Source organism: Heterodontus francisci, chromosome 24, assembly GCF_036365525.1.
Source record: "Heterodontus francisci isolate sHetFra1 chromosome 24, sHetFra1.hap1, whole genome shotgun sequence".
Classification (NCBI taxonomy): Eukaryota; Metazoa; Chordata; class Chondrichthyes; order Heterodontiformes; family Heterodontidae; genus Heterodontus; species Heterodontus francisci.
In genome coordinates, this window is record NC_090394.1 from 58,905,655 (window position 1) to 58,931,446 (window position 25,792).

A 25,792-nucleotide genomic window follows, 5' to 3' on the forward strand; every position below is an offset into this window, starting at 1 on the left:
GGTTAGGGATTGTAGCCCCTATCAATTAGCTTATGGCAGGAACCAGAAAATACCTTGAACATAAGAACAGGAGTTGGCCTTTCAACCCATCAAGCCTGCCCTGCCATTCAATATGATGGCTGATTGTTCACTTCGATGCCTTTTTCCCACACTATCCCCATATCCCTTTGTCATTGGTATTATGAAATCTGTCAATCTCTACTTTAAACATACACAATGGCTGAGCTTCCGCAGCCCTCTGGGGTAGAGAATTCCAAAAATTTACAACCTTCTGAGTAAAGAAATGTCTCCTTATCTCTGTCCTAAGTGGCTTCCCTCTTATTTTGAAATTGTCCCCTGGTTCTAGACACCTCAATCAGGGGAAACATCTTACCTGCATCTACCCTGTCTATCCCTTTAAGTATTTTGTAGATTTCAATGAGATCACCTCTCGTCAAAACTCAACAGAATACAGGCCCATTTTCCCAATCTCTTCATAGGACAGTCCCGCCATCCTGGGAACAAGTCTAGTGAACCTTTGTTGCACTCCCTCTATGGTGGTAATATCCTTCCTAAGGGGACCAAAACCACGCACTGTACTCCAGATGCAATCTGACGAAGCTTCTATACAATTGAAGCAAGACTTCAAGACTGTACTCCAATCCTCTTGCGATAAAGGCTAACATACCATTAGCCTTCCTAATTGCTTGCTGCACCTGTATGCCAGCTTTCAGTGACTTATTGACGAGGACACCTGGGTCTCTTTATACATCTACACTTTCTAATCTCTTGCCATTTAAGAAATACTCTGCACATCTGTTCTTCCTACCAAAATGAATAACCTCACATTGTTCCACCTTGTATTCCATCTGCCATGAGCTGAGGCCCAAGACTGATTCTTGCGGTACCCCTCTAGTCACAGCCTGCCAATGTGAGAATGACCCATTTTATTCCTTCTGCCTGTTAACCAATCCTTAATCTATGTCAGTTTATTACCTCCTGTCCCATATGCTTTAATTTTGCTAACCAACTTCCTGTGGGGGGACTTTATCAAAAGCCTTCTGCAAATCAAAGTACACTGTTGGAGTTTTTTGAAGATGTTACTAACAGAATTGATAAAGGGGAGTCAGTGGACTTAGTGTTTTTTTTTTCACCAGCATCTTCTCATGGACAATTAGAGATGGGCAATAAATGCTGGCCTGGCCAGTGATGCCCACATCCCATGAAACAAAGTTTTTTTAAAAAAAAAACATCCACTAACTTCCCTTTATCAATTCTGTTAGTAACATCCTCAAAAAAACTCCAACAGATTCATCAACAAGATTTCCCATTCATAAATCCATGTTGACTATGCCCAATCAGATCATTATTATTCAAGTATCCATTTATCACATCCTTTAGAATAGATTCTAATATTTTCCCTACTACTGATGTAAGACTAACAGGTCTGTAGTTCCCTGTTTTCTCACCCTCACTTCATATAGTGGGGTGACATTTGCTACCTTCCAATCTGCAGGAACCATTCCAGAATCTATAGAATTTTGGAAGATGATCACCAATGCATCCGCTGTGTCCATCGCTACCTCTTTCCACACTGTGGGATGTAGAATATCAGGTCTGGGGACTTATCAACCTTCAACCTCATTAATTTCTCCAATACAACCTTCTTAATACTAATTTCATGTAATTCCTCATTTTTCCCCCCCCCCCCCCCCACCCCCCCGGATCTCCTAATTCTGGGAGATTTCTTGTATCTTCCTCAGTGAAGATTGGCACTAAGTAATCATGTAGCTTCTCTGCCATTTCTCTATTCCCCATTATAAATTCTCTTGACTCTGCCTGTAATGGACCCACATTTGTCTTAGCCAAACGTTTCCTTTTTACGTACCCATAGAAGCTTTTCCAGTCCACTTTTATATTTTTTGCTTGTTTACATTCATATTCTATTCTCCCTTTTGGTTTCTTGGCCCTCTTTTGCTATATTCTAAAATCCTCCCAATCTCAAGTTTACTATTTCTGGCAACTTTATAGGCCTTTTCTTTTCATCTTATACAATCCTTAACTTCCTTTGTTAGCCACAGTTGACTGCATTTACTTTTGGGGTTTTGTGCCTTGAAGGAATTTGTGCCTTTAGTAATGTAGGATCATATTCTGGCTTTAGGGGGGGGGGACTACAATTAGTTCCATTTTTGCAGAACATTTGAATGCCATGCATGCAGGGAGAAAAGCTTTTATTAAGGTGGAGGTTTTAGAAAAAAAATCAGGAGAGTTTTGAGGTATCGTATCAGGCCATCAAAGTTTTTTTTTATACCGGGGACATGGTATATTACAAAAGAGAAGGGCAGAAAGAATGGAGAGGCCCAGGAAAAGTTTACAGGCACTGATGGCAAAATGGTAATTTTGCAACCTGGCAACCAAATCATTAGAGTACATTCTTCGCAGCTTATTGGCACTGATTATACACTGACAGAATCTGAACAAATGATGTAAACTCATGATGCACCATGTACTTCGCATACACAAGTCAGACCTTTGCGAGTAACAGATTGTGGCACATAGCAGGCTAATTGCCTGAAGTGAAAAGGCCATTTATCCCAAAGGTCAACTACCAAATGCAGGGACTGGAATGGTTTGTATGCCAGAAGGGGACAGTGAATGGAGGGAAGCCACCATTATAGGAAGGGCAGGAAAGGCTACAGGAAAAAACAAACATTGGCTAAATATGCACATCAAGGGACAGAATATCCAATCGATTGATTGGCAGAAGGAGGTTAAACTGTGGAAGGCCAAAAGACTTCATATAAGTTCAGACAGTGGGCCTGATGATGATCATAGTCCAAGGAAAAGGTCACAAACTTGTGAGAGGAAGGACTGGTCGAGTAGTAGCAGCCCAGAAAGGTATAGTAAATCTAGTAGGGGGACATAGTTTAACAAGAGTGAGGACCAAAGAGTAGGCAAGCTGCGCCACAAGAAGTAGGAGCCCTTATGATAGATGAGTTCTAGTTGCTACTAACAAGTTATATGGTAAATTGGTAAAGATGCCAAACAAAGAGCTTAACCGTTGGAGAGAGTTTGGCGTATACATGGCAGTGCCAGATAGAGGACAACCAGCATTGTCCCATAGATGGATATATACAGAGAAAGTACTTCCCGATGATATGTATAAAGCTCAGGCCGGATTTGTAGCTCGGGGATTTGACGAATGACCAGGTGACCAAGAAGCGAGAGTAGACTCCCCAACAGCAGGAAAAGTAAGTTTGAGGATTTTCCTAGCCCTTTTAGCAACATTCATGGGAATGTAAGTCTATTGATATCAAAGTAGCATTTTGCAAGGGGAGAAGAAGTATTTTTAAAGCCACCAAAAGAAGCTGGAGACAGAGGGGAAATTTTGTAAGCTAAACAAGTGTTTATGGGCTAAATGATTCATCCTGGGTGTGGTATTTTTCAGTTGGGTCCATCCTCCTAAAAGCTGGTTGTATTCAGCTAAAAGCAGATCCAGCAATGTTTTATTGGAACTATGAAGAAAAACTAGCAGGCATTTTCTTTGTGCACGTAGACTAATTTCTGTGGGGAGGATCGACAGCATTTGAGAAATTTGTGGTAGATTAAGTTATAAAGGAATTTTAAAATTGGAAGTCTGGCTTCTGGAGCTTTTAAATATATAGGGTTAGACCTGAGGCAGACTAAGTTGGGAGTAACCCTAAATCAACAGTCTTACCTAGAGAATATTAATAGGATCCTGATAAATCGGGCCTGATCCCCACAAAAGGAAGATGCTGCAACCAAGGAAGAGTGGACCAGTTAAGGAGCTTAATTGGGCAATTAAACTGGTTGTCCGCACAAACTAGACTGGATGCGTGCTATGATATATTAGAATTGAGCACCATGCTGACACATGCTACTGTTGAAGTGCTGAAAGCAAATAAGACATTGAAGAAACTGAGTTTAGACAAATGTACACTCAAGTTTCCAGCCTTGGGTGACCCAGAAGAAATGAAATTCATAATTTTTAGTGACACCTCACACTCTAATCTTCCTGATGGTTTCTCAAACACAGTCGGGTTCATTATGTTTTTGGTAGGAAGAAAAAGATAAATGTTGTCCATTAGCCTGGGAATCTAAGAAAATAGAGGATAGTTAAAAGCATCTTAGCTGCTGAGACACATGCACTGGTAGAAGCAACAGATATGGGTACGTATTTATGAAGTATTTTAAAGGAACTTTAAGGGGCAATCGGAGAAAAATTCATATAGAATGCTGTACAGATAACCATTCTCTCTGGGACAATGTCAATTCAACAAAAAGTGTCATGAGGTTGAGAATTGATCTCGAGTATAAAAGAAATGTTGAAATGAAACGAAATTTCCAAAATAAAATGTGTCGAAGCGAGTTGTCAGGTTGTTTTACAAGAAGTGCTTGTTCAAAGAAATTGCTGGATGTCTGAAAAGAGGGCCATCTTGTGGTATGGGTTGATAACCATGGAAATTTTTAAGATCGCTTTTATAATTCTCGAAGTGAGGGAATATACATAGTATGTTAATTGCTGGTACTGTTGAAGGTTGGTATAATAATGTAAGGTAGGAAGAATGTATCATTTTGTCTCTTTTTAGTTTATATGTTACAAAAGTACCTACATTTTGTTAAATTTTGAGGACGTGTTTTATTTGGGAAAACTGAAAAGGATTCCATGGATTTTTTTTTCACTGGGGTCATTGAAAGTACTGGGAGGTCTTGTTTTGTAAACAACCCTTACTGGAAGTCACCTGTCTTCAGATAATTACCCAGCAGGATTTTTTGACTTGGGGGAGATGTTTACAGGGAAGTGACAGGTCAAGATTTATAGGGGTCAGGCAGCTTGACTCGAGATTGCTTTGGTTTTGGACAGTTGGTTGGAGTTTTTAAAAAATCAACCTGAAGGACAAAACCCCAGCTCAACCTGTTCCATCTTTTTGGAAAACTGGCAGGCTTTTTAATCACTTTGAGAAGCTCTTCGAGTATAAGAAATAGAGGAATTGATGCTAGATTCGTCCTGAAAGGCCTGCTTGAAACTCCTGCTGCCGCATTTCTCCTGAGACACTGGAAAAACCTGTTGGATAAATCTTTAATGCCGCCTGAATGAATTGCTCCAGAGAAAGATCCCAGTGACAGCCATCTATGCCTATTTGGGACACCAAACCAAAAACGACATCTGACATTTTTCTATATCTCTTATTTCTTCAAGAATTAGCAAGTATTTGGCCGAAGTATTTTTTGCCTTTTTTGTAACAGAGCTCTAAAGAGAATCTTTTTTCTGGTTAACTGGCGGGAGGAGCTAAAGTAAAAGGGAACTTTCATATTTCAATCTGTTAATGCTTTGCTTTGTTACTGGTATGTCTTGTTTTCTAATAAACTGATTCTTGCTTAAAGAAACCTGGTTGGTGTATTTTATTCTGGGATAAAGAGTAGAGTCTGACTGTATCAGTAACTGGGTAAACATTTATGTTGTGACCTGTGGAGAAGTGGAACTAGAAAAGACAGTGCACTCCTCCCAACTCAGTCATAACAATGTGTATTTAATTTAAAGAAAGGAGGCAAATCTGTTAGTGTCTAAGTTCTGTTGATTTGTTAAATACCTAGTAGCTGAAGGTAATTGGGTGAACAGGTGTTGGGTGTTGATTAGTTAATTGTACTCTGATGTATATAAGAGCCAGTCAGCACTGGCTGGAGATTGTTAGGAGTGCAATAGTTAGCTGTGGCAAGCAATAAACAGTCTCCACCAAAGCATCCTAGTCTCAGTGTATTCACAAACAGGCTTGTAAATTTCTCTAACAGCTACGATAGAAGCAGTGTAGTGAAGAAATTCCAATCTACTTTGCTATATCATGATAAAGTGAAACTATGAAAGGAACTCAAAGGCCACCACTAATACTAATAAGGTCCCTTTTCCAATCTTGAGACAAACTTCAGTGCAGAATCAGTTAGGTAAGCCAATCCAAATTAAACCTGATTTTAACCATTTTTAAAATTAATTCATGGGATATGGGTGTTGCTGGCCAGGCTAGCATTCATTGCCCATCCCTAATTGCCCTTAAGGTGGTGGTGAGCTGTCTTCCTGAACCGCTGCAGTCCATGTGGGGTAGGTACACCCTGTGCTGTGAGGAAGGGAGTTCCAGGATTTTGACCCAGCGACAGTGAAGGAACAGTCATATAGTTCCAAGTCAGGGTGGTGTGTGACTTGGAGGGGAACTTGCTGGTGGTGGTGGTCCCATGCATTTGCTGCCTTTGTCCTTCTAGTTGGTAGAGGTCGCAGGTTTAGAAGGTGCTGTCTAAGGAGCCTCTAATGTAGTTAAATCAGCCCACAGTTAATACATCTTTTTTGACTAAAGTGCGAAATACTAAACATACCTTTGGGTAAAATTTAAGAACTGTACTCATTTTGCCTTCATCCAAATCATTGATAAAGATTTGGAAAAGCATTCGTCCTAACATGGGTTTCTGGGAGTTTCTACTACTGACTAGACTCCGTGTATACCACAAATAAACACATTCTGTTGATGCAAATGCAGCCACCTCACAATCCTGCTTATACATTTGACAGCCAATCCCACAGGACACTGTCTGATTGAAAGTTCTTTGAAATGTCAAGTTACACAATGTTTACAGGGGTACCATCTGTGACCAACATTGTGATCTTTTTAAATCCAATCATAAACCAACAAATTTGTTTCATAGTGTGAAAAGTTAAGTCTATTTTATGAGACTGTCAATTCCCTGACACTACCTGTAACATATAAAAACTAACTCTGCCATTATTATAAGCTAAGCTAAGCTCACTTACATGTTAGCTGTCCTTGAATGAAACAATACCTGATTTTCTGCTGTTAAATTCTGTAAATGTTCTTACCTAGCCTCAGAATACCTAACTTCCATGACTGGCTAAAAATTAGATCAAACTATATCTTTTATTTTACCAGACTGTCACTTCAGAGGCAGACACTGCAAAAAGAACTGTCCTCTGACTCCTCCCTCATCTGTGGGTGACAGATTGGCTTGCTGAGCAGCCAGTGAATGAGACCCTCCTGGCTGTGAAATCTTACAGTTCTGGTAATATGTATTCAGTTAAGTCCCGTGCAAGGTGGAATGGATGAATACCATCCATATCATTAATTAACCAATTGATTTAAAACTAATGTGACATGCAAAGGGAACAACTCAAAGTATGTGCTGACTGGCTGTTTGATGTGTTATCCTGGGAATGAACCTTAACATTTTAAATGGCTTCATTATCTCTGGGAGTTAACTCTTTGTAAACTGAATCTAGCTTCATAACAATGTCATAAAATGAATGAAAATAATTTGGAAACCTCCATTAAATTCCCTAAAACCTTCTCTGTTTCAGTAAAAAAAAATCCCAACTGTTTTCTTCCTAACAATAACCTTACTTCCCAAATTATTCCAGTGCATCTTCACAGTAGAATTTCCATGTCTCTACTATCTTTCCTATAAGCCTATAATGCAGGAGCAAGCCAGTACCTAGCATTCCAACTTTGGCCCCACCAACATTTTGTACACATTCTGTGTGCAATTTTAAGAGACTTTTCTACTTGTATGCCCATCTTTTAAAGACTTGTATATCTGTATTCCTTGATCTCTGTTCCTCCACTGCTATAACTTTTACTGTTCAGGATCTACTTGAGTAAGGGAGTTCTCCCCAGTGTCCTGGCCAATATTTATCCCTCAACCAACTTCAACAGATTATTCTGTCATCACATTGCTGTTTGTGGGATCTTATTGTATGCAGGTTGGCTCCTTAGACAGCACCTTCCAAACCCGCGACCTCTACCAACTAGAAGGACAAGGGCAGCAAATATATGGGAACACCACCACCTGCATGTTCCCCTCCAAGTCGCACACCATCCTGACTTGGAACTATATCACCGTTCCTTCACTGTCGCTGGGTCAAAATCCTGGAACTCCCTTCCTAACAGCACTGTGGTTGTACCTACCCCAAATGGACTGCAGCAGTTCAAGAAGGCAGCTCACCACCACCTTCTCAAGGGCAATTAGGGATGGGCAATAAATGCTGGCCTGGCCAGCGTCGCCCACATCCCATGAATGAATTTTAAAATGTTATGAATGTGGTAATGTTTCAAAAGTGTTTCATTGACTGTGAAGTGTTTGGGATTTCCTGAGGTTGTGAAAGGCACGATATAAATGCAATTTCTTTTTTTCTTTTCACTGTTTTTTTTCCTAAAATGTATTCATTCACATTGGTGTTTGCTGAGATGTGATTAAAATGTGGCAAGAATGATGGAAACTGCTTTTCTCTTGATGCCAAAACATGCATACTTGCAAAGCTGTGACAGGCATGGATAGTGTTTTTCTTTGATACCATATGACATTGCAGAATAAAATTATATAACACACTACAATTCTAAATATAAATGTTCATTTCCTAGTTCACTTTTTTCTGTACTTCAATTTTCATATTCCAAAAGGTAGACCTCGCCAGTTGATGTACACCTGTCAAGAAGCTTTACCCATATCGCCTACATCTGAAGATGTAAATATGATTTTTTGGAAAGAGTACCATTTTCCTTCCTCCACAGCCATGTACAAGATTACAGACAATATTCATCCTTTGTAAGGAGGGTAGTGCCCACAGAAACCTCATATGATAAATTTCATGAAAGTGAAATAGATATGTCCTTTCACCTTTTTTATCGTTCTCTGGTTCACCTTCTGGAACCTCGGTTACCTTCGCCTTGTCAACGATCACTTCATCCAGAGACCTTTTCAGTGTTTCAGCTGCTGTTTGAAGCTTTTTTGCCTCTGCAAAGGCCATTTCAGACAGAATTGTACGATCCTGGCTTTCATAAAACAGCCCTGAATACACAATAATTCCATTAAAAACTAGAAGTCGATTAAGTTAGATATAAATAGTAAAAACATGGGGGTGGTATCTAGATCTGATCAAACTCCCATCAGAATAAAATTCTGATGTTTCCCTCTTTTAGCAAATTTTAGATTCTGTCTGCCACTTTCATTCAAAGAAAATACTCCTGTGAATAAACTGCTTTTAAACGCTTGCTACAGGCGCCACAGTGGCGCAGTGGTTAGCACCGCAGCCTCACAGCTCCAGCGACTCGGGTTCAATTCTGGGTACTGCCTGTGTGGAGTTTGCAAGTTCTCCCTGTGTCTGCGTGGGTTTCCTCCGGGTGCTCCGGTTTCCTCCCACATGCCAAAGACTTGCAGGTTGATAGGTAAATTGGCCATTATAAATTGCCCCTAGTATAGGTAGGTGGTAGGGAAATATAGGGACAGGTGTGGATGTGGTAGGAATATGGGATTAGTGTAGGATTAGTATAAATGGGTGGTTGATGGTCGGCACAGACTCGGTGGGCCGAAGGGCCTGTTTCAGTGCTGTATCTCTAAACTAAACTATAAGTCACTAGCTCAAGTATTACCAGGCAGTACCTGCCATTCTAATTTACCTGTTCCCATTGAGTGTTGGTACTTTTTAGCTAAACTGTCAAGAGGCTGCTATGTGAACCTAGCTGTTTTCATTGGTTGTTTTTTGTATATTTTAACAGGTCTGGCATTCTCTCAAACCTGCTCTCTGAGAATTTTACCAGTACATGGTAACACTGAAATTTAAGGACACAATGACTTAAGTAATGGCAGATCATGACTGAGATATTGGATTGATTGCCGAATAGAGCAAATTCTGTCCTGGGAAGGAAACGTCACCCCCCCCCCCCCCCCCCATCCCCCATTTGAAGGTACAGAGGGGTAATTTCATCTGAAGTATTACAAGGGGAGGCAAAACTGAGTCACCAACAAAGAGAAAATAGATCATACATGATCCACACTCTCAAATTTAAACTCATACCTCTAAAAGGCAAAGTTAGCGAATAATGAGGCAATGTGTAATTATGCATGTGGATGTTAATACTACTTGCATAATTAAAGGTATGTATGCTTATGTATGCAATTGAGTTGGGGAGATCTTAAATCCAAATTTAAAATATAATCCCAACTTTAGATTTAGAACCTTTCCCATAATTATCATTTTCTAATACATTTTAGAATGTCTTGAGCGGTAAGCAATTAGATCAAAAACCTATATTCCCACTTCTTTGAAATAGGAAGCACAAACATGATTGATCTGAAGCAGTTCACCTGAAGATAATGAACCAAACCAATCCTATTAGTTGACATTCCAATTTGGACACTTTTTTGAAATTCACGTCTATTGTGCACACATGTACAGTTGTGGGCTGGATTTTGCTCCCAGTTTGATGTTGGGTTCCATGGCGGGGGTAGGCTGGAGAATCGGAGTGGCAGGGGTTGCCACAGAACCCGACGTCGGAATTGCCAGGCCCAATCTTCCAGGCATTGGGGAAGATCTGTGGCAGACCCTCCACTGCTCTGCAACGGGACCCTGCTTTCCATATGCTAATTAGATCACTGCATTAATTTAAATGTAAATCTTCAGCGCAACGTGCAGCATTCATGTGCCTTCACTTTCCTGTCCAGGGAAAGCTGGTGGCATTGAGGTGGGGAAGGGGTCAACTCTGCACTGTTTGTATAGGAAAGGGGGGAGAAAGAGTCAACTCTGCATTTTGTTGAACTGTCTGCAGGGCTGGCCAATGCTGTCCCCACCACGTGATGGGGCAGCGGCTGCTGTGAATATGCTAAGTGGCTATCTGCCGCGGGTCCTGTGAGGGTTGGCCGCCATTTTCTGCACCTGCCACCGCTCCTTGCAGCAGGACAACAAAATTCAGCCCTTGTGTATGTAATGTGTGCATATATAAGTGTGGTATCGAACTGCAGATTTTATGAACAAACTGAAGAACTGTGTGAATTGTACCTAGATTCAGCAATTCTGTGCTACACACTAAAAGACTGGTTAGTCATAAACTATCTTATGAAGCACACATTAAAAAAAATGAATAAGTAAATATAAATGTTTTCTTACAATACATTGAAAGCACAAGAGATATAGCGGAAAATTCACCAAACACCTTTTTATTTAAAATTCAATCTTCAGTGTAAACTATAGTGCAATTACATAAGGAAGAATCTTTTTACTATACAAATTAAATCACAGCTGTAATAAGAAATCATAAGGACAAAGATGGAAATGTAACGAATCTGATGGTTTCTTATGCTAAGTCTTGCATATCAGTTACTTTGTGAATTGAACCTTACCCTGGATTGTCCAAGCTAACACGTTATTCGGTTCGAAGCTCCTGGCACTTTCAAAGAAATTATCAGCACCTTCATAATGCTCATTCAAACATGCTAGAATACCACACATAATAAGGCTGGAAATAAAATCACCAGAATCAGTCAAACACAGAAATCATAATATACACTGCAAAGTCTAAACAAACATAGCATCAAGTTCACGAATCACATTCTGTTATGTTTTGAATTAAGACTACCACAAAGTCAAGTGAGTGTACACTCGCTTCTACTTACTGCGGAATCACCAAGAAATTGTTTTATGCCTTCAGTGTTTCATCTGTCACACAGTGTAATTCACATGCTATCATTTAGATCACTGGAAGCATTTAGTATACATCTTACTGCATTTCTCTATAGTATTTGGCTGCAGAATCACTTTTTTTTTTTACTGTAGTTTCTGCAAACCTTGAGGAAGCTCAAGGAGGTACTGGCTTTATCAGAAAAAGTGAATTTTTTGGCCACTTCATTCTGGCTAGAGGAAGAGAAGTAGCAGCAACAGATGGAAGGACCACGTGCAACTGAAGCTAGAGCTTCAGAGTCCAGGTGAGGAGGGGACTTCACAGGCATCCTTACTCTCCAAATAGGGTGTTTGGCCCAGTGTCGCCTCCCTCCAGTTTCTGAGGAGCAGTCCATAAGGAGGCTGCCATAGACTTATGTTGCCTCCAACAATAAAACTTCAAAACTAATAGCAAAACCAGCAACACATTATCTGTTGTGGTAAAAATAACAGCCCTTAAAATTTCGTCTCCACCATCTTTCAGGATGCAACAGCAATATCAGTCAATCTGCAGTTCATGCTTGCATTAAGCAAGTGATTGATGCCATATTTCCTTCAGCAAATGCTTTCATCACTTCTGCTGTCGATATCCAGAAACAACAAAATAGGGTTTGCTGAAGGCACCCCTCATCCAGGGGTCATTGACTGCACACACTTTGTCATGAGAGCTTCTGTAAATGAGCCTGTTGCCTTCGCAAGAGCTTCCATTCTGTAAGGTGCACTTGTCCACTTCTCTGGCAGCAGTCATGATGGCTTCATAGTGTGCCAATCCTCTACTTCCCCTGCTCTTTTGACCCTGAACAGCAAGTCAGAGGCAAGTTACTTAGTGTCAAGGGCTATCACCTACACAACTGGCTCGTAATACCTCTAAGAAACCCAAGCTAGCCAGCCAAACTGCGCTATAACCCATTCCGTGGATTGACCAGTTATCATCAAGCAGACTACGGGGTGCTTAAATAATGCTTCCACTGCCTGGAAAGCTCTGGTTTCTTCCTCAAACATAGCCCAGAGTGCCCTGTATCGCTGTGGTTTGCCGCATACTGCACAACTTTGTTCTGCAACAGGCACATCGAATGGTGCCATCACTTGATTAAGATTTTCAATCAGATGACAAAGACAACACAGATGTCACTAAGGATGGTGAAGAGGCAGGAGGGGCACCAATAGCAGCCTGCAGACATCTTCAGCAGCAGTTCACTGAACAGCGCTGCAGCTGAACAACCTCAGCCTCCTCATCCTGATAAGCTACTTCCACCAAAGACCAATATTGATATATACATCTAACATTGCAGCATCAACAACTACTACAGGGACACTCTGCATTCAAAGATTTCAAACTGGCTTATGATTTTAATGGCTTACACAAATTACACCAAACTAATTAACACCCAGTATAAGCCTACAGTTCTGACTTAAGTGATTTTCTTTCCCATTTTAGTGCTCCTGTGTAGTATTCCCCCAGTGGCTGTAGCATGGGAGGCTCAGCCAAGAACTCTTGAGTTGCTTGCAGTGGGTGACCTCTAGGAGCTTAGGCCTAAGAGAGTCTGGTTGCAGACTGTAACTTATCGGCACTAGCTGGGCAGTCTGGCGCAGCTAGCTTTGCGGCATCAGGGCAGGTATCAATTGAGTGGGTGGAGGGTGCAGTCATGCCGTCATCCTGAGAGAGGGCAACATGTTCTATACCCATTAGACCTGCCCTTGCTATGGGGCTCAGCACTCCCACTGATCTGCAGGTGAGCAGACTATAGGATATTTGAGACAAAAGAAGACCCTATCAATTAAGATCCCTGTCAGTCTAAGACGGACAAAATGGTGAAGCCCAGAGCTTGACAGGTTAGAACTGTGCCACTGGCTTCTGCAAGGAATGCCTAGCTGCTGCATCCATTGAAGTTATCACACACTCCACACGGCTGCAGAATGTTGATCCCATGTGCTCAAGAGAACATACTTACTCTCTGTAACATCATGTGGTAGCACCCATGCAGGTAGTCCAATGCCTAGAGCAATTGTTAGTGCACAGAAACCCTTTTTCTTTTGAAGGCTGGGCCCCTAAAGTCATCATTTCTGTGTTCAGCTTAACTAGGATCTGATCTTAGCCCCGGCAAGCCCTTTCCTGAGCTGTACTTCCCATTTAGTTTAGTTTAGTTTAGTTTAGAGATACAGCACTGAAACAGGCCCTTCGACCCACCGAGTCTGTGCCGACCATCAACCACCCATATATACTAATCCTACACTTTTCCCACATCCTCACCTGTCTCTATATTTCCCTACCACCTACCTATACTAGGGGCAATTTATAATGGCCAATTTACCTACCAACCTACAAGTCTTTTGGCTTGTGGGAGAAAACCGGAGCACCCGGAAAAAACCCACGCAGACACAGGGAGAACTTGCAAACTCCACACAGGCAGTACCCAGAATTGAACCCGGGTCGCTGGAGCTGTGAGGCTGCGGTGCTAACCACTGCGCCACTGTGCCGCCCTTTACATCTGCCCTCGCTCAATAAAGAAAGGAGTCATACTGTGCAGAGCCCTCAAACTCACTACCTAGAGCACTCAATGTGCTGATCTCTGTGATAGAGCTTGGGAATGTCTGAGTGACAAACACAGCATCTTTGGGAGAGTGATCCCCCAACCCATCCCCCACCCCCGCAACCACCCACCATCTGTATGAACATAGGGCCAAATAGTCGGATGGAGCAGCAAGATTTGCACTGTCACTTCACGCATCTAACTGAAATGAGCCCCATCCATCAAAATGGTTCGAGCCTTCCAACGGCATTGGTGCACAGACGGTGCAATTGCTCCACCTATCACCCACCTTATATACGGTCCAAACCAGAATCAAGGCCCAAAGTCAAAAGTGAATCTACGCTTTATTAGTGTAGCTATACTAATTAGGCAGCCTAAAACATTATTATTAAGTTGGCATGCTTAACATACGTGACTCTGACCTGTATATGTGCTCCTGGTTTACAGCAACAGCCTCGTGAAAGCACTCCTCTGATTTGACATTGTCATTTAACAGGAGGTAGAAAGTACCGTAGTCAAACCAGTGGTCAGCATTGTTCCTGTCGCGTGCTAATCTCTGAAAAGAAAAGTTTTTTTTAAAATTCTGTGAGGTAAGTCAGTGACCCATTCCCGATGTGATATGGTTGTATGTCTTCAGCATCCCACTGCTGAAGATAATGAGGGGAAAAGGACCTTGTTGTGCCTATTTTCCAAGTGAAAAATGGGGTAAGGGTCCAATTTAGGGGCCAACCACCTGAGCCCAACCTCCTGAGCCCAACCAGCATCAGAAACACATCCAATGCCATTTTGATGCGTGTTCTACAGGCATCCCTGGTGTCATCCTATAACAGACATGAAGTCCCTTGAATATGCTAATAAGAGGCCTAATGCCTGTTTTATGATCCTTTTCTGAAATTGGTAAAAAGATGTATCTATGCACTTATTTCCTCTAATAGCACTGGATGCAGATCAGGGGCAGACTGCCCCCATTAAAAACCTGGAGCTACTGCTTCCAGAGTACCTATTTACGTGCTATCTGTCTTGGGGACAGGCCAATGCTGAGAAGAAAGGTCTTTATTTTTGACTTTATGAATAAAAAAGATCTTGTTGCTTCAGTACTATCAGTTTGCATTTAGTGATGGAGGCAGTGTTTAATACTGCGTCACCCATCATTCTTAATATCCATACTTGTTTTTCCTGTTAATCCATCTACTGTTTGGCACTGCCATGTTGCCCTTTTACCAATTCTCTCCAAGGCAGACTATAGAGGATTGCCAGACTCTTGCTAGGATGCAACAGCTCTTACAGCTAAGGCACTGCAGCACAGACTCATCCACAGGGGACACCACCTTTAAATAAATGTGAAGGCCATTGACACACAAATCACAGATTTGAGCAGGCAGAAATGGATTTAAGAAGCTGTCCACAGCAAGGTTATTCTCCCATTACCTTTATAATTAAAAGACCTTCTGGTTATTTTCCATTTCACCTGCCTCTTTATACTTGCTGCTGCCTTTATGGTCCTGGCAGCACCAGGATATCTTCTTAGTTGTTTTGCTACACCCCATAGTGCCCTCATGTGCACCTGTGCATGCCTGTAGAATGCAAATTTGGCTTAACAGGAGAACTGGCCACTGAGGATGAGGCCCTGGCAAAGTTGTTCTCAAGTAACACTGAGAGGAGGAATACTGGCCCAATAGATTCTCTGGATTATCGGCCTATTTACACAACTTCTCACCTCTTGGTGGTATTTACTTGCTAGTTCAAAGTCCTTGTTCATTTCAGCTTCTTTAGCAAAGTGTTTTAACTGCGCAGAGCCAAGAAATGATTCTGGAATAGGATCTGGAGGATCCACGTGCAACATCTAGGTGAAGAAAAGGACAATAATTTAGATCTGAAATAGAAAATGTTCAAAGCTCTACTCATAATGTAGGTAAAATTGAGAATTTAAAGATCATAGCTTCTGCCAATCTCACAAGTGCCAAGGATTAAACAACTGTATGATTTCTGAACTCTACGTGCACTATTGGAAAATATAAATTGCTTTTGCTGTTTTTTACTGAAACTATGATAGAACGACCAATGCGAGAATAATGATTTGATTTGATTTAGAGATACAGCACTGAAACAGGCCCTTCGGCCCACCGAGTCTGTGCTGACCATTAACCACCCATTTATACTAATCCTACACTAATCCCATATTCCTACTACATCCTCACCTGTCCCTATATTCCCCTACCACCTACCTATACTAGGGGCAATTTATAATGGCCAATTTACCTATCAACCTGCAAGTCTTTTGGCTGTGGGAGGAAACCGGAGCACCCGGAGGAAACCCATGCAGACACAGGGAGAACTTGCAAACTCCACACAGGCAGTACCCAGAATTGAACCCAGGTTCCTGGAGCTGTGAGGCTGCGGTGCTAACCACTGTACCGCAGTGGCTCGTTGGTCGAGGGGTATGATTCTGGCTTTGGGTATATTAAAAAATTATAGGTAGGATAAAGTGAAGCAATATGGGTAAAGATGGTTAGCCTAAGAAAGAAGTGTGTGCTTTTGCACCTACCTTTCTGAAGCCCCTAAACTCAGGATAAAAATCTAAAGCAAACCATACACATTGCAGCAATTTAACATTTTAAATAACATACTTATCAGCTGTGCAGGAAGGTACTTCGGCAGAGATATATGTAATGAAGGACAGTTGTCACTGTCTAAAAGGATGGTAATTTTACACAGTGGAACAGGTACTAATAAGAATGAGGCCCCGACGGTTCCGCATGTTCAGAGATCTGTTCAATGATCTAAGGGTCATAAGATGACCAACCAAGTTAAACTCAGTGACCTAAGGGTCACAAGCTAAAACTTAATGACATGTAAACTATAAAAGTGACAATTGTGCCCATAATAGGGCAACAAAGTGACCACAAAGAGGGGAAAAAGCTCTTATCTGTCACTTCAGTAAAATAGGAGACAGCATCCCAACCCAGCCAAGTGTCTCAAGTGTGAGTTCGTTGTCAACTGCTTAATTACGGCTTGTATTAGAATTGGTCTGATAGACTTCTGTCATGCACGTTGGTTTTGTCATATGAACATTGATTTTGAACTGTTGCTGGAGCGAGGAAATGACTTGTTGAACAGATCAGCCGTGGCTGGAAAAAATATTTGCATACTAACAGATGGTGCTTGAGTAGACAAAGGACTATTCCCTGACATATTCAACCCACAATGGATGGTGATCACCGGACAGTGAGGGGCTGGGGAAGTGCATTCCAGGGTCTGCTGGGGTGATGCAATCCACAGTGGCCTGCTGGTCACATGACTAACTGGCTGTTCCAGGGTTTTTGAACTAGCCACAGAGAGTTCGAACTCAGAGTGTCTGTTTGCTCCTGGACTGAAAAGACCTGGCCGGCTCGCCACAGCCTCTCCTGTCTGCTCACATCTCTTTCTCACGGAACTCCAAATCCACTGAAGACACATGAACCCCAAGAGAGAAAAGTCTCCTGCAGCAAACAAGATTTAAGAAGAATACTGAGCCCCAACGAAAAGCAAGATCTAGCTACAATCAAGGACTCTACAGTGAGCTCGAAGATCCATAACAAAAACCCTCTTCAGAGATTGCCTCAAACTTTTCCTCTTTATTTTTTCTGCTCTGTTGTCTATCTGCATGTGTGTATCTTGTATGCATGCTAGTGTGGGTGCCTCATGTATCTGTAGGCATTAACCAAATTAGAGTTTAAGTTTAATAAATTTCAACCTTTTTTCTTTAAACCTATGAAAACCTGTTTGTGCTGGTTTCTTTGCCTTATAATTGGAAAATGGTGAACAAGGATTCACCAAGTGAGAGCTAAAAACACAGTGTTTTAAAAATTAAACCCTGTTACAGTAAGACCAGGTGAAGGTTGAGAGGGAACTCTAGACCCCTTTCTCACCTGGCCGTAACACTTTCGTTAACTGTCCATTAATATAGTGTCTGATTAAGTTTGCATGGACCTTTGACAAATAGAGTAATATGTTGAACTGACATCCAATTAGAACCAGAACTTTACAAATTTATAATACAATTAAAATGGTGAGTGGCTGCAACATTCCGCAGTATTGCAGCAGTAGGTGACGATATGAAGGTTATGTTGTGTAACCCATTAAGTGCTGTGGGGCTCAGCAAATGCTATGTGAAAGCACCACTATGCTTATTTCTCACCATTGAAGCTGTTGTCAACTCACCAGAAATCTTTTCTCAACCCACCTTTATCCTGAAAGGCAATATTTATGCACTTCACTGCACTCTTCTTCTCGCCGACAATTTTTGCGACTGCCATGTTTGCCAGTCACAGTTTTTAGAAGCAGATTTTACTTCCCCTACTGTCCATCATAAGCATTCCCTTATAGCCAACAACCATCCATTCCTTGGCTGAATTTTTTGCAGTTATCCAGTCCCTCAGTGTAGTTTGTACTAACTTGAGCCATTAGGATGAATGCATAAACCAGAGGATGGACAAATTAAAAGTTGATAAATGCCATGGACAACTGGATGGTAAATTAACTTGATCCTGAAAGAGCAGGTAAGCTAAAGAAATTACTAAAGCAAAATACTGTGGATGCTGGAAATATGAAATAAAAACAGAAAAAATTGCTGGAAATACTCAGTAGGTCAGGCAGTATCTGTGGAAAGAGAAACAGAGTTAACGTTTCAGGTGGATGACCTTTCATTAGACCCAGGAAAAGTCAGAAATATAATAGGTTTTAAGCAAATGAAAGGGGGGAAGAGCGGAAAAAGAACAAAAGGGAAGGTCTGTGATAAGGTGGAAGACAGGAAAGATTAAATGACAAAAGAGTTGGTGGTGCAGGGCCAAAGGGAGTGGTAATGGAAATTACTACTTTAGGTAAAAAATTTTAAGGTTTCAAAATACAAGGTAACACTATGGAATTAAAGTTTATTCTACAAAGAGATAAAAGGAGTATGTGAGAATAGGAAAGTTATTTTAATGAGTGATTTTATATTATTCTTGGCATTTCTTCGTGGACGAAGATTTTGGGAAGGTTGTAGTCATCGGTTGCAGGCCCGCTGACTAGTCAGTCAGGCCTATCCGTGACCGGCAGATTCTCCGACAGTGGGTACAAGTGAAAGTGTAGCTGATGCTAGGGGCAATCAACATCACAGGGGCTACCATTGACCAGAAACTGAACTGGAGTAGCCATATAAATACCGTGGCTACAAGAGCAGGTCAGAGGCTAGGAATCCTGCGGCAAGTAACTCACCTCCTGACTCCCCAAAGCCTGTCCACAATCTACAAGGCACAAGTCAGGAGTGTGATGGAATACTCTCCACTTGCCTGGATGGGTGCAGCTCCAACAACACTCAAGAAGCTCGACACCATCCAAGACAAAGCAGCCTGCTTGATTGGCACCCCATCTACAAACATTCACTCCCTCCACCACCAACGTGCAGTGGCAGCAGTGTGTACCATCCACAAGATGCACTGCAGCCATACACCAAGGCTCCTTCGACAGCACCTTCCAAACCCGCGACCTCTACCAACTAGAAGGACAAGGGCAGCAAATACATGGGAACACCACCCCCTGCAAGTTCCCCTCCAAGTCACACACCATCCTGACTTGGAACTATATCGCCGTTCCTTCACTGTCGCTGGGTCAAAATCCTGGAACTCCCTTCCTAACAGCACTGTGGGTGTACCTACCCCACATGGACTGCAGCGGTTCAAGAAGGCAGCTCACCACCACCTTCTCAAGGGCAATTAGGGATGGGCAATAAATGCTAGCCTAGCCAGCGACGCCCACATCCCGTGAGTGAATTTTTAAAAATGCAATCCCGAATGGATTAACAAGTAAAAATGAAATAAAGAGGACAAAATGAACTCTACATATCCTGTTGGGAGAAAGGAGAAAAGGCTCACTAGGATATTTACAAGATCACTCAACAAGGTAAAATGGTGATTAAAGAGACAAAAAGAAACATAAGAAAATATGACAGTAAAAAAAAATTCACTACTACAATAGCATGAGTTCAGCGAAAGAAAAGATGACACTATTAAAATACACATCTGGTCCTGAAATTGAGGATGACCACAAGGTAGTAAATATTCTCTGACCAATTATTTCTTCCAAGTGTTCACAAGAAAAGACAAGAAGAATACGCTTTTGTCAAAAAAGACAAAATTCAGTACTTCTGATATAAATGAGATGGAAATCTTAAACAAGTTGAAAGGGATTAAAACAAGTAATCCCTCGAGACTGATGGCCAACCATCAGCTGGGGGGCCCACCCCAGCCTGGCTTGAGGTGGGCAGGCAATTTCCGATTTCAGCGCGGGAGACCCCCTGAGTACTTGAAGGAAAAAAACTGCAGGGCTATGGGGAAAGAGCAGGGAATGGGATTAATTCCTTCGCCCTAAAGAGTCAGCACAGGCACGATGGCTGAATGGCCTCCTTCTGTGCTATATCATTCTAAGATTCTACACTCTATAATGATATTCAAAAAGGGTGGCAACTACAGTCTCATTAGTCTATTTTATTTTTGTGTAAAATAATAGAACTGGTCATCCAGAATAATCTTCAGGATTATCTGTGTTTTTACAATCTAGCAAACAGCAATCAATACGGCTTTAGACAGGGAAGATTCTGCCTGATCAACATCTCTGATTTCTTTGAGAAAGTAACAACCTAAGTTGATTGTGGTAAACCTACAACATTGTATACTTAGTTTTCCAAAAGGCATTTCATAAAGTTCCACACGAATAGTCAAGCTCCAAGTTGTGGAGATTCAGAACAGAACTTGAGTATGGATAAGAAATTGGCTGAAGTGTAGAAAATAATCTGTGCAGGTTAGTGGAGTAATGTCAGGGTACAGGGGAGTTACAGTAGGGTGCCTCATTGCAATTTCTAGTTTACATTATTTAGAATCAGAAACTACATGAAAATTGGTCAAATTTGCAGAGGATATAAAACTAGGAGGGGCAGTGGAATCAAAGGAGGGAGGTTGGAAATTACAGAATGATCGAAACAAAATGTATGAGTGGTCTGCACAGCAATCCAAGGGATTGTAAGGAGAACAGGTTAGCCGAGGAGGACAACCATCAATACGACTTCATGTAGCCAGAGAAGGTGCATCAAAATCTGAATCTTTTGAAATTGCAACGAAACAGAACAAATCTAAGTTTAAATTCAAAGAGAAAGTATAAACCTAAGTTTTGCATAGGTTGATCTCAGCACAGCATGGAATGCTTGAAATCCTGCTGATTTCTAATAGTGGAAGTTGGGCCAATCAGATTCACCTTGTGCATAGTAAACTGTTACCAGAAACAGCCTCATTGATCCAACTACCACTTACAGACTTTTGATTGCCAATTTACCAAAGTAAAGCAAGGCATTAGTTGCAAAAGTGATGTCAAAACAGTTGTCAGATGTACTGACTTTGGCTATCAAGGTGGTGAACCACATGAAAGCTCGTCTTCTAAACCCCAGTCTTTTCAGTGTTATACGTAGAGATGGAGAGATGGGATCATTGCACTGGAAACTTCTCTTTCATACAGAAGTTCATTGTCTGTCTCTTGGTAAAGTTTTGGCAAGAATGTTCAAACTCAGAGTGGACTGTCACAGGTTTTTGATTGACATTGAATCATCACTTCACCATTATTTCCTCAACCAGTGCTTCTGGGCTATTTGGCTGACATATCTAATGACCTCAATAAACTTAACCATACTTTGCAAAGTAAGAACTGTAACATTTTTTCATCATGCAGAGAAAAGGACAAAGCTTTGCCCACTTTAGCTGTTCCTTACCTTGTGCAGACAACAATGCATCTCATCCACCAAGTAAATGTACAATTCATTAAGGAACGTCTGAAGCTGTTCTCTATTCTCAAAGGCCACTGTCTTCAAGTACTTCTCCCGGACAATTTTCACAACCGCATGCTAAAATGGGAAATTGGAAATTAGCAATTTTACATGACATGATCTCCAGAAAATTTACATTAATACATAGGCCAGGACTTTGTAGTAGTAATGATGGTGAAATTGTCAGCATTCACCATCATTACAACTGTGAAACTGGCAGTATCTTCTGGATTTCGGCATTTAACTCCGCATGTGTGGACACTAGAAGCTGCTGTCACTTTCACAGTTGTAATGATGTTGAACGCTAACAGTTTCACCATCATTACTACTGTGAAACTGACAGCAACTTCTGGCGTCCAACATACGCAGTTAAATGGGGAAATCCAGAAGCTGCTATCAGTGATTCCCAGCTCCTCCACAGGTAATGCTGTTGGAGCCCCATAAATAGAAATCTTTAGAAATTGGTTGAATTAATGTGAACTTCGGCTTTTTACACTCTAACCTTTGTATAAAAACCGATCAAAATTTATGCTTTTTAGAATGTGATGTAACTGGGTTTTTAACACCGTACTAAGTCCTAATTACTGCTCAACAACCTCTCAGGCCCTGAAAAACTAATTTTATATTTGTAGAATGTCAAATTTCTCTTATGATAAAAATTCCAAACGTTCTTAACAGAATAAATTTTTTTTAAAGTTTATGATATTTCAGTTTCTACCTGAATCCCATATCTATTTCCCAATCTTTTCTTAGCTCTCTGTAAAATGATTAAAAGTGTAGGATAATCAATGCATTTTAGTTCCTGGTTTTCTGTCTGTTAGAATCCTTCAATGCGATTGGCTGCTTAGCCAGCTTCAAGACATCACTGTTGCTATCCACCAGAGATTCCCTACAGTTACCACCAGAATCAAATTATCAGGAGAAGTGAAATCCATGCCACAGAGATCATTAAATCTTTGTGGGCAGCTTTCTTCAAGATCAGTGCTAAGCGCCACTATGTTACCACTGACTGCAAAATCTGGATCACAGAACATTCAGCTGTCAAAACTTCAGAAGATTTGGAAAAATATCATTACTCAAGTTATTTCCCAGTAGTGTGCTTATTAGCTGGAAGATGGGATGTTCCATTTCGTTGGTGTGCCTTCAAGAAGCACCTTTGAAATGGCATGAGATAGGTCTGCTCACTGATTAGATTCCCCAGTCTTATAAAAGCAAGTTGGTTGAGAAATGGAAAAATCAGTTTTTAGTTGTAGCCCAAATCCCATTTTCTGTCAAGTCTGGGAATCAAATCTAGGTCCCAACAAAAATTCACTACTCTTCAATCTAGCTATTATCCCAATACTATCTGTATGCAATCTTTCATGAAAGACTGAATGGTCATAGAACAGTGTTTATGTAAATTGCATCGGTATTCCAATATTGGAAAATATATAATTATTTTAGAGATTCTTTACAAGCTTTCAGTCATAGTCATGCCAATACTGAAGTTCCACTTTGATTCAGGTTTGTGTACACTGCCCAACCTAATGGGACTGAGAATGAGATGGCAAGCTCTTCATTTTTCTTTATTTGATCATGTAATATGAACGTCACTGGCAAGGCCAGGATTTTTTGCCCATCTCCGTTCTGATGAAAGGTCACTGACCTGAAACGTTAACTCTGCTTCTGTCTCCACAGATGCTGCCAGACCTGTTGAGTATTTCCAGCATTCTTTGTTTTTTACCTTAAGCTGTTCCTTGAAGGCAAAGTATTTTCCTGAGGCGTTCAGCTCAAATATAAGTTTATGTTTGCGCTCTTCCTGATCCTGGTATTCTTGCGAGAGTTTTCCTTCAACTAGCTTCCGTCCAAACATCTCCTGATATTCGTCCATGATGACTTTAGCCACACTGATTATCTGATCGTGGTAGTCTGCAACAGCCTGTGACAAACAGAAATCATCCGTGTAATGAACACTTACTTGAATAAAGATTACCCCAATACCCTATTTTCTGAATAGAATGCCTTGTCTTTAAGAACACAAGTGGCTAATTCAACCTGGCCAACTGGACCTACTTGGTGTAATCAAATAGGTTTCTGTAATGATTTATCCCTGCTATAATTTTTAAAAATTTCTGAAAGGTTTCACATTTGCTCTGCAATCCTTGGTAGTAGGCATGAGAAAAGCAATCACAGGAAATACTTTATAGAATTTTAGAATCTTTCAGTACAAAAGGCGGCCATTTGATCATTGTGCCTGTGCCGGATCTTTGAAAGGGCTGTCTAATTTAGAACCGACCCTAGCCAGCTTTTTCCCCATAACTCTGCAAATTAGTCCTCTTCCAGTACATGCCAAATTCAGCTTCAGTCTTTCATTATCTTCTCAGCTTTCTTGTTGTATCTGGTTGTCCAAGATAATTTTAACTTTGGTTGATAGTGTAAAACAGCCGATATCGGATCAGCTGCCCATTATGTGACCACCTGATCCAATATCGGTTGTTTTGCATCATCACCCAAAGGCACAATTACCCTCTCTGTGATCTACCCAACTGATTACCTCTAAGTTAACCAACTTCTAAAAATTCCTTTTCAGGATTAATTTCCTTTGGATAAACTTCAAGTTGCATTTTATTATTGAGTGAAAATTTAGTACAAGAACAAGCCCTATTCCCAAAAGAGTATCTTTAAAAAATTCAAGTACTCACTGAAATACATTATAAGCTAAAATACTGGAGTTTACTGCAAGGAATCGTGTGTGAAGAAAGAAGCTGCTTACTAAAAAGATCATGTGGATTGGTTAGCACGAATAACTGCGTTCCCTTGAAAAAATGTTGCGTCACACATTGTTGGAACACTAAATAGGTGTCCTGAACTAGAGCAGTGGGGGATGAAAACATCTGAACAACAGTATTCTTTGAAATGTTGTCACAAGCCTAGATTGACAAAGACCTGGGAACAAGTCATTCATTTGTTGTATTAACCATACAATGCTCATTATTTATTCTTGGGATGTGGGCATCGCTGGCAAGGTCAGCATTTATTGCCCATCCTTAATTGCCCTTGAGAAGGTGGTGGTGAGCTGTCTTCTTGAATCGCTGTGGTCCAAGTGGTGTAGGGACACCCACATTGCTGTTAAGGAGGGAGTTCCAGAATTCTGACCCACAGTGAAGGAATAGCAATATATTTCCAAGTCAGGATAGTGAGTGACTTGGACAGGAACATTGCTTCAGGAGACAAATGAAGGTTGGGATGGCCAGATCTAGAGTCCCATGGATGTCAAGGAGCTTAGAGGGTAAGATAAGGCAGAAAAGGAAAGCTTATGTCTGACACCAAGAAATCAATACTACAGAAAGCCGAGAGGAGTATAGAAAAAGTGGAGGGATGAAATCAAAAAGGAAATTAGGAAAGTAAAGAGATGGCATGAAAGAATATTGGCAAGCAAGATCAAGATGAACCCAAAGATGTTCTATCAATACATTAAGAGTAAGAGGCTAACTAAGGAAAGAGTAGGATCCATAAAAGACCAAAAAGGTAACCTTTGTGTTGAGGCCAAAGATGTGGGTATGGTTCTTAATGAACACTTTGCGTATCTTCACAAAAGAGGGGGCCGATGCAGACATTGTAGTTAAGGAGGAGGAGTGTGAAGTATTGGATTTGATAAACACAGGGAGAGGGGACGTATCACTAGGGTTAGTATACTTCAAAGTGGAAAAATCACCAGGGCCGGATGAAATGTACCCCAGGCTGTTAAAAGAAGCCAGGGAGGAAACAGTGGATGCTCTGACCATTATTTTCCAGTCCTCACTGGATACAGGTGTGGTGCGGAAGATTGCAGGACTGCTAATGTTATATCTTTGTTTAAAAAGAGAGCAAGGGATAGACCAAATAATTACAGGCCAGTCAGTCTAACCTCAGTAGTGGGCAAATTATTGGAATCAATTCTGAGAAACAGGATAAACTGTCACTTAG

At 41.1% G+C, this 25,792-nt stretch overlaps 1 protein-coding gene across 3 annotated transcripts in view; it reads right to left on the reverse strand.

The window, feature by feature from the left end:
- Window positions 1-25,792, reverse strand: part of cfap70 (cilia and flagella associated protein 70) — a 176,552-nt gene that overhangs the window by 60,724 nt on the left and 90,036 nt on the right. For all 3 annotated transcript variants that reach the window (XM_068056300.1, XM_068056299.1, XM_068056298.1), the window contains 6 exons: window positions 23,571-23,765; window positions 21,794-21,925; window positions 15,737-15,862; window positions 14,442-14,575; window positions 11,173-11,288; window positions 8,674-8,844 (listed from right to left, as the gene is read on the reverse strand). In XM_068056300.1, the coding sequence (XP_067912401.1) occupies window positions 8,674-8,844; window positions 11,173-11,288; window positions 14,442-14,575; window positions 15,737-15,862; window positions 21,794-21,925; window positions 23,571-23,765 (874 nt within the window). The remainder of the gene's footprint in view (window positions 1-8,673; window positions 8,845-11,172; window positions 11,289-14,441; window positions 14,576-15,736; window positions 15,863-21,793; window positions 21,926-23,570; window positions 23,766-25,792) is intronic.